General features: G+C 32.8%; 1 protein-coding gene across 3 annotated transcripts in view; it reads right to left on the bottom strand.

Annotated features, from left to right (window-relative positions):
• Positions 1-4,145: 4,145 nt before the first annotated feature.
• Positions 4,146-17,930, bottom strand: part of RBM46 (RNA binding motif protein 46) — a 48,260-nt gene continuing 34,475 nt past the window's right edge. The window contains exon 5 of one of the 3 annotated variants that reach the window (XM_045550676.1): positions 4,146-5,087. In XM_045550676.1, the coding sequence (XP_045406632.1) occupies positions 4,888-5,087 (200 nt within the window). In that variant the 3' untranslated portion in view covers positions 4,146-4,887. Of the gene's footprint in view, positions 6,156-13,615; positions 13,672-17,930 lie in introns of those variants that run through there. The other 2 variants (XM_045550678.1, XM_045550677.1) reach the window with 2 other exon arrangements.

The following is a 17,930-nucleotide window of genomic DNA, read 5'->3' as shown; positions in this document are numbered from 1 at the left end:
ATGACCATCAGGTATGTGACTCCTGAGTAGCAATTACAGGACAGCAAACTAGGGGACAGTGGCAGGTTATTATCATCATTTCTAGCTATGCTTGTGCCTTTGCAAAGTTCAGGCCCTTACCACAGTTCTCACCTTGCACCCCTTTATTACTCTGTAAACGACGGTTTCACCAAGATTATTCCCCCATCTTGGAGGGCACATGTTTATGTATTTAATTTGTAACATTTTATTTGTTCATACACTTGGGTTTTTTGTTTTGGATGGATCATGCAAGGTAAGGATCTAATGGTATTTATTTTCTAAATTTTTGAAGCATTTTCCTAATATATTTGACATTCCAACCTACATTGACATACACGGGTATCAATCTTTCAGCTTACTTTTCCACAAAGATTAAAATTTCAAATACTCAGTGAGTGATGAATGTAACAGCAACTTGCTAGAGAGATGGCTGCCCCATATCAAAGACAGCACGAGATAAAAAACTTCTCAGCCCTGTCAGTCAGGCTTCAGAGCTGCAGACAGAAGCTATGCTAGATATTCCACACAGAAGGGGACTTAGCACAGAAAATTGGGTGCTTAAAAAAACTCCTGAACACAAACGTAAGTCAGGAGCCCACCACTGGACAATTTAGATTTCAAGGTCACACACACACACACACACACACACTGCCCCCTGCCACCTGCCACCGGTGACAGCTCAGACATTGGGTATCTGCTGGTGCTGCTCCCACCGCAACTGCCTCACACCCACAGAGCTGACGACTAGACACTGGGAATTGCCATGTGCCACTGAAAACACTCACATCTGTCCAGCTTTCCTCACCAGCCAGCACAGCAGTAGGAAGATGGCTTCTACTGCCATGGCATCTACTGCCATGATGTGGCTGTGCCAATTTATTCTACCAATTTTCCATGTATGAACATATGGGTTATTTGTCATGATTTGCAGTTACAAATTACGCTGCCACAAATCTAGTTGTACATATGTATTTTTATTTTTGGTATACTGATATAAATTTGTAACCCCTTTATATTTTGCCTTTATAAATCACTTTGATTTAGCTGTTTCTTATATAGAGTACAGAGTTGGATCTTGTTTTGTAAGCTAGTTTAGGGTAAGCCCATTCATAACCATCACATTATTTTAGGATATAATTATTATGGGTATTGTTATATTTACTGTGTTTTTCTCTACAGGATGAGTTTTCTTTGTTCTTTTCTTTGACTATTTCAGGTTTGTATCTTTGCTCATTTTTAAATTATAGTCATCCTAATAGTGGTGAAGGGGTATCTCATGTGGTTTTGATTTGTATTTCCCTGACTCAGGATGTTGAACGTGTTTTCATGCATATTGGCCATTCGTGTATCTTCTTTGGAGGAAATGTCTATTCAAATCTTTTGCCCATTTTTTAATTATTTGCCTTTTTAAGTGTTCTTTATATATTCTAGATATGTCCTTTTCTAATTATATAACTTGCAAATATTTTCTCCCATTCTGTGAGCTGTCTTTTCACTTTTTTTAATTTCAAAATATTAAGGGAGTACAAATGTTTTTGTTACATGAATACATTGTAGAGCTTTTAAGTGTGCCCATGGCCAGTATAGTGTTCATTGTATCTGATGGGTAAATTTGTGTCACTCACCTCCCTCCTAGCCTCCCCTCTTCTTGCTTTTCAATGTCCTTTACATCTCTTTGTGGTGATATATACCTATCATTTAGCTTCCACTTGTTAGTGAGAGCTTTCACAGCAACTTGGATGGAAATGGTGACCATTATCCTAAGTGAAGTATCTCAGTAATGTAAAAACAAAGTCCCTGAGTTTTTACAAGATGTTTGTTTTCATGTTGCCAAATGCTTGTTTGAGGATATTCCAGTTTCAAGTGTTGTGATAATGTTTTCTCCGATTTAGTGGTTTTCTGGAGGAAATCTTCATCAGCTGAAATATTTTATTTCTGTTTTCTTTTAATAATGGTCTGTAAAGAAAACTGCTTTGTCTACTTATTCCACATATGGGATTAGCAGTTTTGTGTCATTCGTAAGATTCCAAATTCAAGAATGCCCTCTATTCTCAATGTAGTACAGATTGTGTAATGGATATTTTTCTTTTTTTCTTTTTTTTGGTAGAGTGGAGAAAGTTTTTTATCGTGGTAAAAAATATATATATAACATTAAATTTACAATGGTAACCATCTTTAAATGTACAGTTCAGTAGTGTTAAGTATATTAATTTTGTGCAACAGATCTCTACAACTTTCTCCTCTTGCCAACACTGAAACTCTACACCCACTAAACACTAATTCCCTCAACTCTCTCCCACCAGCCCTTGGCAACTACCTTTCTACTGTCTGTTTCTATGATTTTGACAACTTTAGAAAGTTCACGAATGGAATCATACAGTTTTTGTCCTGTGACTGGCTTATTTTTCTTAGCATAATGTCCTCTAGGATGGTTCATACATGTTATAAATGTGATAGAATTTCCTTTATTTTTAAGGCTGCATAATACTCCATGGTATGTGTATACCACATTTTCTTGATCTATTTGTTTCTGGACATTTGGTTTGCTTCTACTTCTTGGTAATTGTGAATAATGCTGCGATGAATAAATATGTGGAAATTTCTCTTCAACATGCTGCCATGTCTCAGGAATGGTTCTCTGAACAAAGTTGCACACAAAATTTGATAAGGTCTGTCTTTAGAACTGTTTCCCTCCCCAATGAGTTGTATCATATAGCTAAGATTTAACAACAGTTTGTGAGCAACTTAATAAGCAAACTCTCATTTGGAACAAATGCCTTACACAGCCTATTTTATAAGAATTAAAGCAGCAAATATGTACTAGCTATGTTCATAAGTCAAATAAAATTTTATTCAGTATGAACAAGATTAACTGGTCATCCATAACATCACAGAAAGGGACAGTGTTTGACAATGTACTGATTTCTAACTTTCTGGTTAAAGGGATGAAAAAAACTACAAAGAAATGAGTACTACACTCTTCATATAATTATACTCAAACAATATCAGCTACCACTTTTAAATGCCTTCCATTTGCCAGGTATTTAAGTTTATCACCATTTTACAGAGGTGAAGAGAATGGCTTCGAAAGGCTAAAAACTCATCCAAGTCCCAAGAGCTGTTACTTGGCAGAAGTGGTAATCAAATCTGATACCAAAGCTTATGTGTTTCCGATCTTATCACCACAGGTCTCCAAATACATTGCATGGCTGGTAAGCTCTCTCAATTATTTGAGATTTCTTTTTTCCAAAGTTAAAAAGCTTTTCGGAAACTTGGAATTATTGTGAGTTATGCCATTTCAAACATTTCTATGAAAAACTAAATGTGTCTGTTTCTCTTCTGGCTTGAAGCCTGAGTCACTTCTGTATCCTGGAGTATTATCACAGTAGCTAACAAAATGAACACTGTTCGCTGAACGAGATGCATCTATGAGCCACATATACATGGCAATTAAATCTATAGAATTCAAACACAGTTAGATAAGGAAAAAAACGTTGGTTTAGTGTCCATGCTCATTTAAATTGGAAAATCTAAGGCAGTAAACTAGAAAGGTAAGTAAGTATTGCATATGACTTATATGAAATGAAACTTCTTTACAGGATGAAAAAAAACTAAGATTAATTTAATCTTCATTTAACTTCTGCTTGAAACTCAAGTTGGTAGAAAAATTATCTGCAACCATTTCACATTGTTTCTAATTTCTGTGTCCCATACAGCTGCATAATGAGCTGATCAACAAAGGTAAGGTTTGATATCTGAAAGATTTGTCTGTGATATCAATTATAAAAACCATCATCAGAAATTGTTATAAATGTGCACTACTAAACTATTAAATAGTCAAAATGACCTGGATTCATTAATTATTCATAAGTCAAAGGGGGAAACTTCAGTGGGTCTAACAACAAAATATTTCTATTGGTCCCTGAAAATGATTTTTCTTACTACTTTACAAAACTAACAATGTTTTGGCTACAACATCCTTTGCTTTGGTCTTATGAAGACACTAAGCCCATGACTATAATTCTAGGCTCAGACCTACTAAGGAAAACTGTCCTCAAGAAAAGGTCAAAGTGATTTTAAAAGGTAAGTTTTTTTGGCATTGTAATAAAAATAAAACACACATCTTAGAAGCATCATATATTTAATGTCAAAAATCTGAATTCAAGTACAAAAATTAAACAACACATGATTTCAACACTTAAAAACCATAACACTTCTTATTCAAACAACAATACAATGAATATCAAAAACACAAATGAAGCATAACTATAAAAACCTTAAATATAGTAACAGCAAAATTATAATTAATTGTAACAAGTAATTGTTAACTGTAATATCTGTGTTATTTTCAAGGACAATGGTGGACTGTTTTTTCTTTAGTACTGCATAAAATCTGCATCTTAATCTTTTTGTTTCATCATTTCTTTCCACATAATAGTTACATGCTTCTGGTTATGTAATTGTTCTAATCTCCAATACAGATAGTGATAATCAAATCTAGTATAACCATTGTCTTCAACTGCTTTCATATTTGTGAAATGCTATTCAGCAAAGTTATTGTACAAAATATTAACATAAACTACTGGGTTATACTGCCCACTGAGGAATTAGAAGAAAATCTCAAAAGTTTAAAAAGAATAGTAGTTTGCTATACCTTTATCAATAGAAACCACTGAATAACTTTTTAAACTTTGCATTTTTATATTCTATAACTCTGTTATGCTGCATTATAGCTGATGTTTAGTATGTTGGAATAAATATCTTTTTAAAACCAAATGTGCAAACCCGATTCTAAAAATAAAACAGAATTTTAATTTGCATGTTTTACACAAAGAAATTTTCATACTAATGTTTACAATATTTTCTTCAGAAGAATGAGGCCTGATTGGAGATATATAGTCGTTGTCCAACATGGCTGCCATTAGCAAGTGATATTGTTGGTGACAAGGGATAGCCTGGATAAGAATAAGGCCTTGAAGTATAAGGAAGCACGCTGGGAGTCCCAGAAGAGAGGGTAGCACTAACAGGGGAAAGACTATTTATTGAGCTGCGACGGAAATTGTAGTCTGTAAATAAATACATGAACAATTATGCTGCACATCTTTATGGATACAAATTTAATTCAAAGAGACAAAGCACTAAAACTATAATCACATTTTAACATAATGTTCTAACACTCAAAATCCTGATGACACTATCTATATTGCTGGTAAAGACTATTGCAGCATTCACTGTACTGCAAATCCTAAGAATTTTATCAGTCAGTATTGCATTCCCTTCACTGACACAATGCTTCAGAGGTCTTACTAGAATACATTCTCGGATATTTTTTTATTTTTTTGATTACAGAAAAAGAGAATCTCTGATTTCTCTAGCTTCACAAAGCAGCTTCTTTGAAATTTGATTCTGACACTAAGGGGTGGTCCATGAAGGAAAGATAAAAACAGTGAATTCATATTTGCTTTTTTTCCCTGAAACTGTATTAGGCATCAAACCAGCAGAAACATTCATCCCTGGACTGCAGAAATATTTGGTGTAAACAAACTGTCCAATATTTCATTATTTAAATACAAATATAAACATTTATATAACTCAACACACCAATTTAACATTAGAGCCCTACTGATACCATAAAACAGTAAAAGGAGTTACCTTTATAAAATAAACTTCAAGAAACCGTTATCAACTTATAGCATAGAAAAACATCCAAAAATTAAACCAAATTATTAAAAAACAATTATATTTGAAATAGTAGTGTTCCACAATAAACATTCATCTTATGCATCACTAATTTCCTGCTTCATTAATTGTAATATATATGTATATAAAGACCAAATTGGTAAATCCTGTACTTTCCAAAAACTCAACTATGTTCTTCAGTGTAGAATAAGCCAAGGGTGTGACAATGACTATAAAATTATTATTTATAAAAGGCATGGTGTTTCTAGGAATGCAAGAAAAGGAATTAGGTCATCTACTGTACAGGTAGTTTTTTTCTATAATATTGTTCTGGTACTACAAATGAGGCTGAAAACATATGAGCATTAACTTAATGTTGCCATGGGACTTAATGTTTAGTCAACAGGAATGAGATCAACTGCAGGAGAATAAGCTCAAGCAACATCAGAAAGGACCTAGTTAAGACAAAAAATGGAAAAAATAAAAATCAGTTAAATATAGCTTTAATTTCTAGCACTGTAAAAGTCTAATTAGAATAATTTTACAACCTTTTTATTTTTATAAATGGTACTATAAGATCAATATAGCAGTTTGTTCCAGGAAGATATAAATATATTTAAAGTAACCAGTTCCAAGTATTTTCAGTATTTTGAAATTGGATGAGAAATTACTTTGATACTATTTGCTTTTCTAAAATCCAAATAGGATGACTCCAGGTATCACAGAATTTTTTTCTTTTAAAGGATCCACTTCACCCAAAGGGTTACAGTATCTGTTGAGTATAAACTTAAACATTAGTGCTCCTGCATAGTTCCAAATAACTGCTTAAAAAAAAAGGTCTGACTCTTTCCAGAAGAGATTATTATGCAAATATAGTCAATTCATTATTAGCCACTTACCTACAACACACCTAGCTCTTTAAATTTTAACAATGTGGTCATCGACATCATAATTTAGAAGAGCAGACTTCTGCAGGTAGGGGAAATGTAGTTTTCAAAGAGAAATTAGTTTTGCTTAGAGTGCATATCTACTCAAGAGGTAATACAACCTATTCATGAAATGTGGATATAGGTTTGTTCAGGGGACGTTTTCAAAAGAAGCTAGCTAAACAGTTGGCAAGTAGCATAATGCTCAGCATATCCACATTTCCGATAGTCCCTACTATAAACCTTTAATTTAAATACTAATGGACTGTTTATTCTCATATTTTTAAGGAGAATAACTTAAATACAAAATTAAAATCTGGTTATGGTGACTTTATTTAATAGGAACAATCAAGAGAAGAATATTTCCCACAAATACTACAAAGCTCAGGAAACAAAAAGCTTCAGATATTTATAAGATTTTACAAGCATTTCAAGAATAAATTTTATTACTAAAATCACTAAGAATCCAAATATATTCAGGAAAACATCTGGGCAGCTAGAAAACACAATACAGATCAAACTTAATGAATGAAATGCAAGCTGAAAATACTTAATTGGTAAGATAAACCTAGAAGTATAATTGTTTTCTTCAGATCTAACATATAATTTACATATCATAGAAAATAAAAATCAGAAATTCTCATTCATTTTTAGGAAATAATAAATGAGTTAAACTCCTAACTTATACTTACTTGCCCACCTCTGGTTTTTCTTCCCAATGAACATCCTAAGCTCTTTAATCTCACTGTTTCTGCCTCACACTGGGATCTGAACTCCCCTTTCCCCTTCTTAAGGAATGATACAGAGCCAATTTCAGAATTTTAAGTTTTACTCCAGGTGCTATTCAACTGTCTTTACACTTTTAAAACTGAGGTACAATTTACATACAATAAACTACATACACCCTATGTGTTCATTTCACTAAGTTTTGATAATTGTATAAATCTATTGTACCTCACACCCAAAACAAGACATATAACCTAATCATCAATCCAGAAGTTTCCTGTGCCCCTTTCCCGTCAACAGCCCTTCTGCTGGAGGCAACCACTTTTTGGTTTCTATCACCATAGATTAGTTTTACCTGCTTTTGGACCTCATATTATATCTATTTTTAAGTATTTTTTATATCTAGCTTCTTTCTCTTAATATAATTTCTACAATTCACTCATGGTGTGTATTTCAGTAGTGTGTTCCTTTTTATTATTACTCCATTGTATGAATATACCACAATTTCTTTATCTAGTCACCTGTTGCTGAATATTTGGGTTTCTAAGTTTTGACTGTTATGAACAAAGCTGCTATTAACATTCTTATACAAATATTTTTGTCAAAATATGTTTCAATTCTTTTGAGTCAATACCTGGGAATGGGACTGCTGGGTCACAGGACAGATGACCCACGCTGCTTAAGAGTTCTCCAGTGTGACCCATTTTATATTCACACAAGTAAAATATGAGACCTCCAGTTTCTCCATATCCTCACAAATATTTGGTATTGCCAGTGTTTTTAATCACAGCTATTCTAGTGAATGTAAAATTATATCTCATTGGGGTTTTAACTGATTCCCCTTACGACTAATAATATGTTCATTGACCCTTTAAGTATCCTTAGTAAAGAATCTGTTCAAGCATCTTGCTGATTTTTTATTGCTTTGTCTTTTTATTGTTGATACTAATAAAGGTTTTGACTAATAAAATCCTCTAATTCAAAATCACAAACCAGGAATAGGTTGAGATCTTAGAAGTCTCTAATTCAAATGACCTCTCTCACTAATGAATGACAGAGACAAAAGATGGTTGATTAGGTGACTGATCCATATTCCCACAGCTAAATAGACACACAAGTTCAAAATCAGGCCTCCTGATTACTATGAAAGTATGTATTATTTCCACTTGATTAAGCTTTTTCACTCTGGAAATCTCAAACAGGGTTGAAACAAAGTGTCCAAAGAGGTTTTTATGGGTGGGGGATAGAACTAAAGTAGATCTCTAAGCTACCTGGCTTTTGCTTGCACCTACCCATTACCACACTTCCCATTTCACCCCACGCACCTTATTTTATATGCTAAACTTTTATGGAATATTTAATTTGAAAAGATTGTTTTGCAAAAAAAACCCCAAAAAAGTGTAAGAACTGCTCTAATATAATGGATTATTAAAGATAACATTTTGATCAAATTTTCAACAATTTCATATTTATATACGAAATAATTACAAATATTTTCATAGAACAAATTTGATCTACACAAAGAGCAGCAAACAGGCTTAACATCAAGTGCCAATTCTAATCAAGCGGTAATGGTTAATAGGAACCCTGGATTCAGAAAGATTCCAATGGGTGTATCTGGAATGAGCAGGAAAATAAGTAATGATTGTTGTGCCACATCTGACAAAGGAGCAACGTAGAGACTGGCAGCACACACACCATACACTTGTCAGTACTAGTTACACAGCTATTTGGTTTACTACCTTTCTCTGTCCAACACAGAAACAATCTGGTAGTGAATACAACCAATATGTTTCTCAGTTCTTTAAGTAATGGATATGCTGTTTCACTGACTTTGTTTCTTGTTTTGTTTCTAATTCTATCTTATACATCTTGACCAAATACCACTAGATCTCTAGCCGCTTTTCTGTCTTAAATAAAGGTAGGGAAAATCCTTAATAGAAACTTTAAAGTGAGTTCAGTGAAAAAACGTCTTCTCATTAATTGTGAGTATCTTTTTGTTTCTGACCATTCTTCAGACTAAATTTCTACTAAAAAGTGTATTTCTCAAAATTGTTTTTTCTCCTTGTTGGGTGAGTTCTACCACATCCACCTCCTTTTTGGTGCACTTTAATGCAGTGGGTTTCAGTGTATTCACAAGGTTGTACAATTAACACCAACATACAATTCCAGAACATTTTCATCATCCTAAATGGAAACTCTGTACCCATTAACAGTCACTCCCCATTCCTTCTTCTCCCCGCCCCAGCCATTAATTTCTCTTTCTGTAGACTTGACTATGCTGGGCTTTTCATATAAATGGAAGCATATAATTTATATGGTCTTCTGGAACTAACTTCTTAGCAAAATGTTTTCAAGGTGCATCTATGAGAACTTCATTCCTTTTTATGACTGAATAATATTCATTGTGTGGCTAGACTACATTTTGTTATCCATTCATCAGACATTTGGGTTGTTTCTACGCTTTGGCTATTATGAATGCTGCTGATAATAATGCTGTGTTCAAGGTTTTGTTTGGACATATGTTTTTAATTCTCTTTGGTAAATATCTAGGAATGGAACTGCTGGGTCATGCTGTAACTTTAAGTTTAAATTATTGTAGAACTGCCCAATTGTTTCCCAAGGTGGCTAAGGCTATGCCATTTTATACTCTTACCAGAAATGCATGAGAATGAAACACCTGACCTTTTGATCAATGAAATACATTTCCCAAGCCTTTAATACATATGTTAAGCATTTCCTTAAGATTTCTATGGGATCATTATTGAAAGTTTTGGAAAAATTCATTTCATCATTTTATTATTTTAATTTCTAACATACAATAATCAGAATTGAAATAACTATCTCAGTAACTTTCACTGAAACACTGAATTTCATCTGCAGAAAAACTTAGTTGTTTTACTGTACTATACATTCCTAGAACATAAAGTATGGCTGGGCTCAAATACAGAAATAAAAAACCATATATACTGAAACATATACAATATTTGTCACTTACTATTTTGTACTTTCCATCTTAGTACAAAAAATCAAGAGCTAACTGTAAAGCAGAGGAAATATTTCTCAGAACTGCTAGTTACTAAGCAACTTATAATGTATGAAATATTTAAAAATCATCAATTAGAAATTTTTAAGTGATACTTTTGGCTAGCACACATATGTCAAATTTACTGGCATTTTTACTTCATTTTCCCTATTACAAATTTTTTTTGGGGGGGGAAGGTATTCTTATTGAAAGAAATTAGAAATATTTTATCCCAAAATATGGCATTTTGACATACTGGATTCACTGAAAAAGACTCAGGGTCTCTCTGACCACCCCCTCCCCCAATTGGCTCTCCCAAAATCTTGAAGTTTCATTATCTGCCTGAGATCCAGAACCACCTAGGAGAACAACTGTCTTTCCATACCCTACCCTGTTATCTCAATATCTATAGCCGGGAAGATAAAGAAGGCAACCAGACTTGGCCCAACCCATTTTTAAAATAATTTAAAAAATAATACCAGGTTAATTTAATTTCCAAAGAGAATCATTTACAAGTCAATCTGTTTCCCTCATCTATTCTTTCTCCCAAGTATCTATTCATCCTCTCTAGTAATCCTTTATACCAGAAAAGCATATAAGCTTCTGAAACCCTGGGGGGGGGGGGGGCGGAAATCCTCATTTTCTGGAGGTTCCCATGTATACATGTTATATTTGAAAAATTTTCTCTTGTTAATTTGCTTCATTGTGAGTTGATTTTTTGGTGAAACTTCTGAGAGCAAAGCGGAAATTTTGCTTTCACACCCATAGTATCTTCTACTTAATATTCCCTGTCAGGCTCCTGACAACAAAAAGAAGTAGACTTAGAGTGACCACTGTTTTTTTCTAAGACTAGGCCCACGGAGGAGCTTACATTTCTGATTAAGACAATTTTAAAGGAGGTTTTGAACATGTTTATTTTAGTAATGGATGGCTAAGTTAGAAAGAAAGTTACTGCCTATAACTGCTTCCTTATAAAGTTCTGATTGGCTAGTGTCTGTTTATTTTTACCTAATTATAATTTTTCAAATTCAGTTTTGGGAGCAAAATCATCAGCTTTTGTTTCTAAATTCAAATCATTTTTCAATTTACAATATGTTTTCCCAAATCTGATTTGGGTTTAAAATTCTTGCTGTGAAACCTTTACGATATATAACAATTACCATAAACATATAAATTTGTCAGATTGTGTATCTTTATTTAAAGAAATTATAGCTGTTTCATTTTAAATCATCTAAGGATTACAATTTTAACCTTCAAAAGCAAGGGTTTGAAATTCTAGAAAATGCAAACTAGAGCAGTTGCCTGGGAAAGAGAGTGGGAGGAAGGGAAGGAAGACAGATTGCAAGGTGCATAAGGCAATTTCTGGGAGTGACAGAAATGTTTGTTTTCTGAATTGTGGTGTCATTTCACAGATGTATACTTAAATCAAAACAGACCAAATTGTACACTTTAAAAATATGTGTATGTTCCCTGTGAATACACTTGGGGCAAAAAGAAAGAAAAAAGAAGAAAAAATATGTGCATTTTATTGTATTTTAATTATACCTCAATGAAGTTACAGACATACAAACTCAAGTGTTTCTTTGGGTTAGTTTCAGTGTTTTCCAAACTACATCCCATACAATTAAAGTGCAAGCACCCCTCAAAACATGAATCCCACAGCCAAATAATCTCCAGAAAAGTTTAAGAAAGATAGGTTTAAAAGTTAAACAGATTGCTACCTCAATTATTTAGTTTGCTAATGTGCATTACGATTTTCCAAGGGGACTATATAGTATAGTTTTCCCCAAACTTGTTTGACCTTAGAAACAGTTATTTCACGGAAAACTCTGAACATCAGTCTGGGAAGAGCATTTAATGGGGCTAATGCATAATGGGAAAACATTAAAAACAAAATGGAAAAAAAGTTTTAATTATGCTAAACACAGCAATTACAAACTCAAATGCCTTCAGAGGCAAGACTTAACACACAAAACAAAAACAAAAAGATGACCAAAAGTAAAACAATCGATGCCTATTTGTATTGAAATTAAGCCTCCTCACTTTTCTTCCAAAAAACTGAGACAAAACAAACCATATCCAGAGTTTCCAGTTTGCTACCTTTGTATTAAAAGATAATTATGTCAAATTCCTTTTAATGCTAGTTTCTAAACCATTTAGAAAGAGCATAATAGAACATTAGCTGATGAGAGAAAAAATTATGATCAGGGCTACAGCAATCTAGGTTTTGGTATGGATAAAAATTATAGCTCACTAGATAAACTGGGCAAAAAACTGAAGAGAAGCAAAAAGTCTTAGAAAGATAGCAACTTTCGGTTTCATTTCTATCAGTAAAATCAGTCCTCATAATTCAAAATTTGAACTATAAAGTTGTGAAGGAGATAGTTCTAAGACTCGCATCATATAATTGAATTTTTATGCTAAGATTAAAATCTGTAATAATAAAGTATAAGTCTCAAATATAATAAATATATTTCTCTTTGTATCTATAGAGTAACAGCTAATATTATTGAGCATTATTAAGTGCTAAAAATAACCATACAAGAGCAGTACAATTGAATCCTTATAACAGCCTTATAAGTACCATTATTATCCTCTTTGTCAAAGAGGAAACTTAGGCACAAAAAGGCGAAGTAACTTACTCAAGGGCACAGAACTGTATATGGATTGCTTCCGATGGAATCACGACATTCTTTTTGCCTCTACCAAGTAAAAAGGAGTTTGGAACGTAATAATCTTTACTCAAATCATAAACTACCTTTAACTTCCTACTAGAGTTTATCTTTCTCAGTACCTAAGCAAAATAATTAAACAATGAGTTCTAGTAAATATAACTTTTGTTCTAAATTATTCCAATAAGATTTTTGTTTAAGAAGATTGAAAAAAATGAGTCCCATTTTCAGGTAAGTTTGAGAAATACTGGATAATCTACAAATAACACACTTCACTATATCTAATTTATCATACTGTTTACCATCTTGGGGGTTCATGGTACACTAGCATGTTAAGTGTTGAGAAGACCTGAATTACAGAAACCAGTTTAACTCTTTAAAAAATTTGCTTTACATCTATAATTAACAAAGCTATTATTATAATCAAAATACTTCACAAGTTTTCATTAGACAATTTTAAACATTTCATATTTCTTCTTAGACCCCTAAGAATAATAATTTATAACTGGCTTTCTGAAAACTAAATATATCACTTAATTTTCCTAAGAGATTTTTTTCTTACCTGTTTATTTTCTCCAAATTCTTCTACACAGGTCCAGGCTGAAGAGATTGTGTTCCCTGTCTGTAAGCAGTGAAGACAGAAAAGAATTGAGTCTTTAGATTGAGGTTATCCTTATTTTGGAAGTGCATGGAATCCTTGATAACTTTAGTTAAAAATCTTTTGTTCAGCAAATTAAAAAGTAAATTTAGAGAAAAAGAAATAAGTGGCAAATAGTTTATCTTTTCTTAAGTTCTGCAAAGATGAACAAAGAGAATAGCATGTTGATTTCTGAATGAAAATTATGAGTTAATACATTATCTGAAAAAAACACATTTATCTTTTTAAATAAATCAAGTTATTAGTTTTTCTTTTTAAAAAGTACTACCTTACTAAGAAAAGATTTTAAAAATAAATTAGATGGCCCAATTTCTAACAAATTGCCAAAGAAGCTAAGCAAATCTGGAAAACACAGATGTTGTAGAAGGTGTAGTTATTTTACATATGAAACAGCATTTCCTTTCTGTCTTAAAAAGAGAGATGACCAAAATACTACTAAACTTAAAAAAAACAAAAAACAAAAAACAAAAAACTTTTGACTGCTAACAGCTAAACTTTATCTACTTAAAACCTAACTTAACCACATATGATACAACTGTGGGCATCTATCCATTTTAGTGGTTATGTCTTTATATGTTTGAAAGCTTTCTGTTAAGGATGTATATCCAACTCTATGCTAAGAAACTATTCAGAAAAGTATAAACAAATGAAAAATGTTTGATGATCTACAGAAAATTGTAGATTTTTAAAGAACTATCTAAAAATTACAACTCAGTAGAATAAAACAGTCACAGTATCTTCTGTTTTTACATGATGAACTAGGAAACCCTCCCAGTGAGAACTAGAAAACGTAAAAAATTATTAAGAACAAAAAAATATGTCTGAAAGCATTAAGAATAATCAAGACAGTGACAAATTATGGGGCCATGATAATAAACAAGAAAAAAACCCGAAGAGACATGCACCTCTTTGGGAGGTGCATTTCCTCTAGAAGGGTTGGCCAATTTCCAAATGAGAGACAAGAGGATAGGGAAGGTGACAAGAGATAGACAAACTTCTGAGGCTAGGAGGACAAAAACTAGAGCTCAGGAGCTACTGATGAGGCATGACTGGCAGCCTGAGTAAAAATGAGCCAGAAGTAGACCAACTTTAACAAAGACTAAATTCAACTTCTAATCTTCTCAATCCCCACCTGGATTAAGACAATCTGGGCTTGCCAATCCTTTGACCACCTTTCTGAAGCCAAAATAAATCCTCTCTGAATAGAGATAACATCATGATAGCCTTCAAATTATTGCTACAGTTTTTTCATATACAGTATCTGGCATTCAATTAAAAGTAACCGGTCACACAAGGAAATAAAATAATATCACTTAAAACCAACAGAAACAGCAGTTAACAGTAGTAGATCTATAAAATAACTACGCCTACTATGGTCAAGGAAAAAAAAAGACTAAAATTTTGGGAAGAAAACAAATCATAAAGAAGACAAATGTACTTCTAAAACTGAGAAATAAATCCAAATGAATGGTATTATCAGCTTATTAGACACAGAAAAAAAAATCATGAACCAAAAGGCAGGTAAGAAGAAAATATACAGACTAAACATACAAAAGGATAGAAAATAAAGCAAGAATATAATTGATATATGAGACACAGTAAAAAGGTCAAATGTGTAACTGGATTACCATGAAGAAAAGAGAGAAAATGGAACAAAAACAATATCTGAAAACAGAGTAACTTAGAACTTTCTAGAACAAATGAAAAACATTGATCCAGATTTTAGAAGTGGTAACAGTCCCAAGCAAGACAAAGACTCAGAAGACCACACTTAAGTCCAACTTGGTAAAATTTCTGAAGATCACAGATAAAGAGAAACACCAAGAGTATTTTTGAAGGCAGGGGGATGACAACTCCCAGTTTATGTTCAAAGGAATAACAAGTTGACTGACAACTGACCTCACTACAGAAACAATGGAAGCCAGAAGACAGTGGAATTATTACTGAAAAGGGCTAACCTAGAAAAAATACCCTTTTTTCAAGGGGCAGGTGAATTAAAAATATATGCAGACTAACAAAAACTGAAACAATTTGTCGTGAGCACTGTACTGTGTCTGGGATGTGATAAAATACTAATTAATATTAGATTCAGTAAGTTAAGCATGCATGTAGGAGTCCACAGGATAATCAACACTGTATAACTAACACAATTGGAAAGAAAAACAGGCAAAAGAAATTATCTGAAGGCAAAAAATGAAGAAAGTGAAATAGAATAGGCAGAAAAAATAGAAAGCAAATGGCAAGATGAGGGACTTAATTCCAACCATATCAGTAAGTACATTAAATGCAAGCTAAGCAAAAACTCTAGAGATAGACTTTGAACAAAACCAAAAAAGAATAACAACAAAACAGCCTAACTGTATATTAGGCCCACCTGAAGGCTAAGAAGCAAGAAAACTAAAAGATGGAAAAATGTATAACATACAAACTCTAGCCAACAGAAAAGCTTTTTAGTTTATGTTAGTATCAGACAGAATAGACTTTAAGGCAGAAATGCATTAGGGAGAAGACAGTAACAGAGTAAAATAATAAAAGGTTCAATTCACCAGACAAAAAAATAATAATTCTATATTTCTATGCACTGAATACAAAACTTTTTAATATATAAAGCTTTAAAAATTGACAGAAGAGAATAAGATAAGTTTATAATTACAATGGGTGATTTCCATAACCCTCAGTAAACGATAGAATACACAGACCAAAAATCATAAAAAATACAGAAATTTAATAGTATGATTAACAAACTTGACCTAATTGATGACATATATAGTCTTATGGGTTGAATTGTGTCCTTCCCAAAAGATATGTTGAATTCTGAACCCCTAGTACCTCAGAATGTGGCCTTATTGAAAGGTCACTGCAGATGTAAGTAATTAAGATAAGGACACATTAGAGTAGGGTGGGCCCTTAATCTAATGTGACTGGTATCTTTATAATAGAGAAACAGAAGAGAATGCCATGTGAAGACACAAATACACAGGGAAAAGACATCCATGTTATGACAGGCAGAGATTGGAGTGTGCCATCTACAAACCAAGAAACTCGAAGGATGGCTGGCAAATACCAGAAACTACAAAAGGCAAGGAAGGACTCTCCCCTACAGGCTTCAGAGGGAGCATGGCCCTGCTAACACTTGAATCTGACTTCTAGCCTCCAGAATATGGGATAATAAATTTCTGCTGTTTAAGCAATCCTGCTGGTACTCCACCCAGTTTGTGGTATTCTACCACCGCAGCCCTATGAAACTAATACATTGCAGTTAACAACTACGAACACATTTTTTTAAGCAGCCCTGAAATATTTAATTGGATCATTAAAAAACAGAGGACTAAAATAATACAGTATACATCACAGGAAAATGAGTAACAAAAAAGTTACTACAAAAATTTCCATATGTTTAGATATCAACACAAACAAGGTCAAAAAGAAGCCAAAACAGAAAACAGAAAATATTTTGAAACAAATGATTAAAAAATACAATACATTAAAATGTACAGGATACAGCTCTAACCATACTTAAGAGGGAAATTTATAAAATGTATATAAAAGAAGGGCTGAAAAATCAATAAACCAAGATGGCTTCTTAAATGATATTCCACATATTCAAAAAAGGTATAATATCAAACGTACACAAATTCTTCCAGAGAACAGTACAAGAAAAAAATTCCCAACTGGTTTTACTAGGAATGTATGGGACGATCTCACTAATGAACGTAGATATAAAAATCCTAAAGAAAACATCAAAAACAAAATTTAGAAATATATAAAAAAGATAATGTACCATGCTCAAAGTGGGTTTACTTTAGAAATACAAAGTTGACATAAAATTTAAACATCGATGCCACTCGTCATGTTAAAAAAATGAATAACAAAAATGATAATTATCTAAACAGATGCAGAAAAGTATGATAAAATTCATAATCCATTCATGACAAAAACTCTTAGCAAAACAGGAATAGAAGGAAATATGCTTAAGCGATAAAGGGCTTCTATAGTAAAAGCTACAGCAAACATAATGCCTTAATGGAGAAACACTGAAAGTTTACAAGGATGGCTTCTATCATGTGTATTCGACACTGGATGACCAGTTCTAGTCAGCGGAAAAAGACAAGAGAAAAAAGAAAAGTATAAGGATGGAAAGGAAGAAAAACCTCATTATATGCAGTTGACATGACTGTGTATATAGAAAAATTAAAGTACTGTAGAGTCAAACCATTAGAATC

This window comes from Lemur catta, chromosome 5, assembly GCF_020740605.2.
Source record: "Lemur catta isolate mLemCat1 chromosome 5, mLemCat1.pri, whole genome shotgun sequence".
Taxonomy (NCBI): domain Eukaryota; kingdom Metazoa; phylum Chordata; class Mammalia; order Primates; family Lemuridae; genus Lemur; species Lemur catta.
This window is presented reverse-complemented; position numbering and strand designations above follow the sequence as displayed.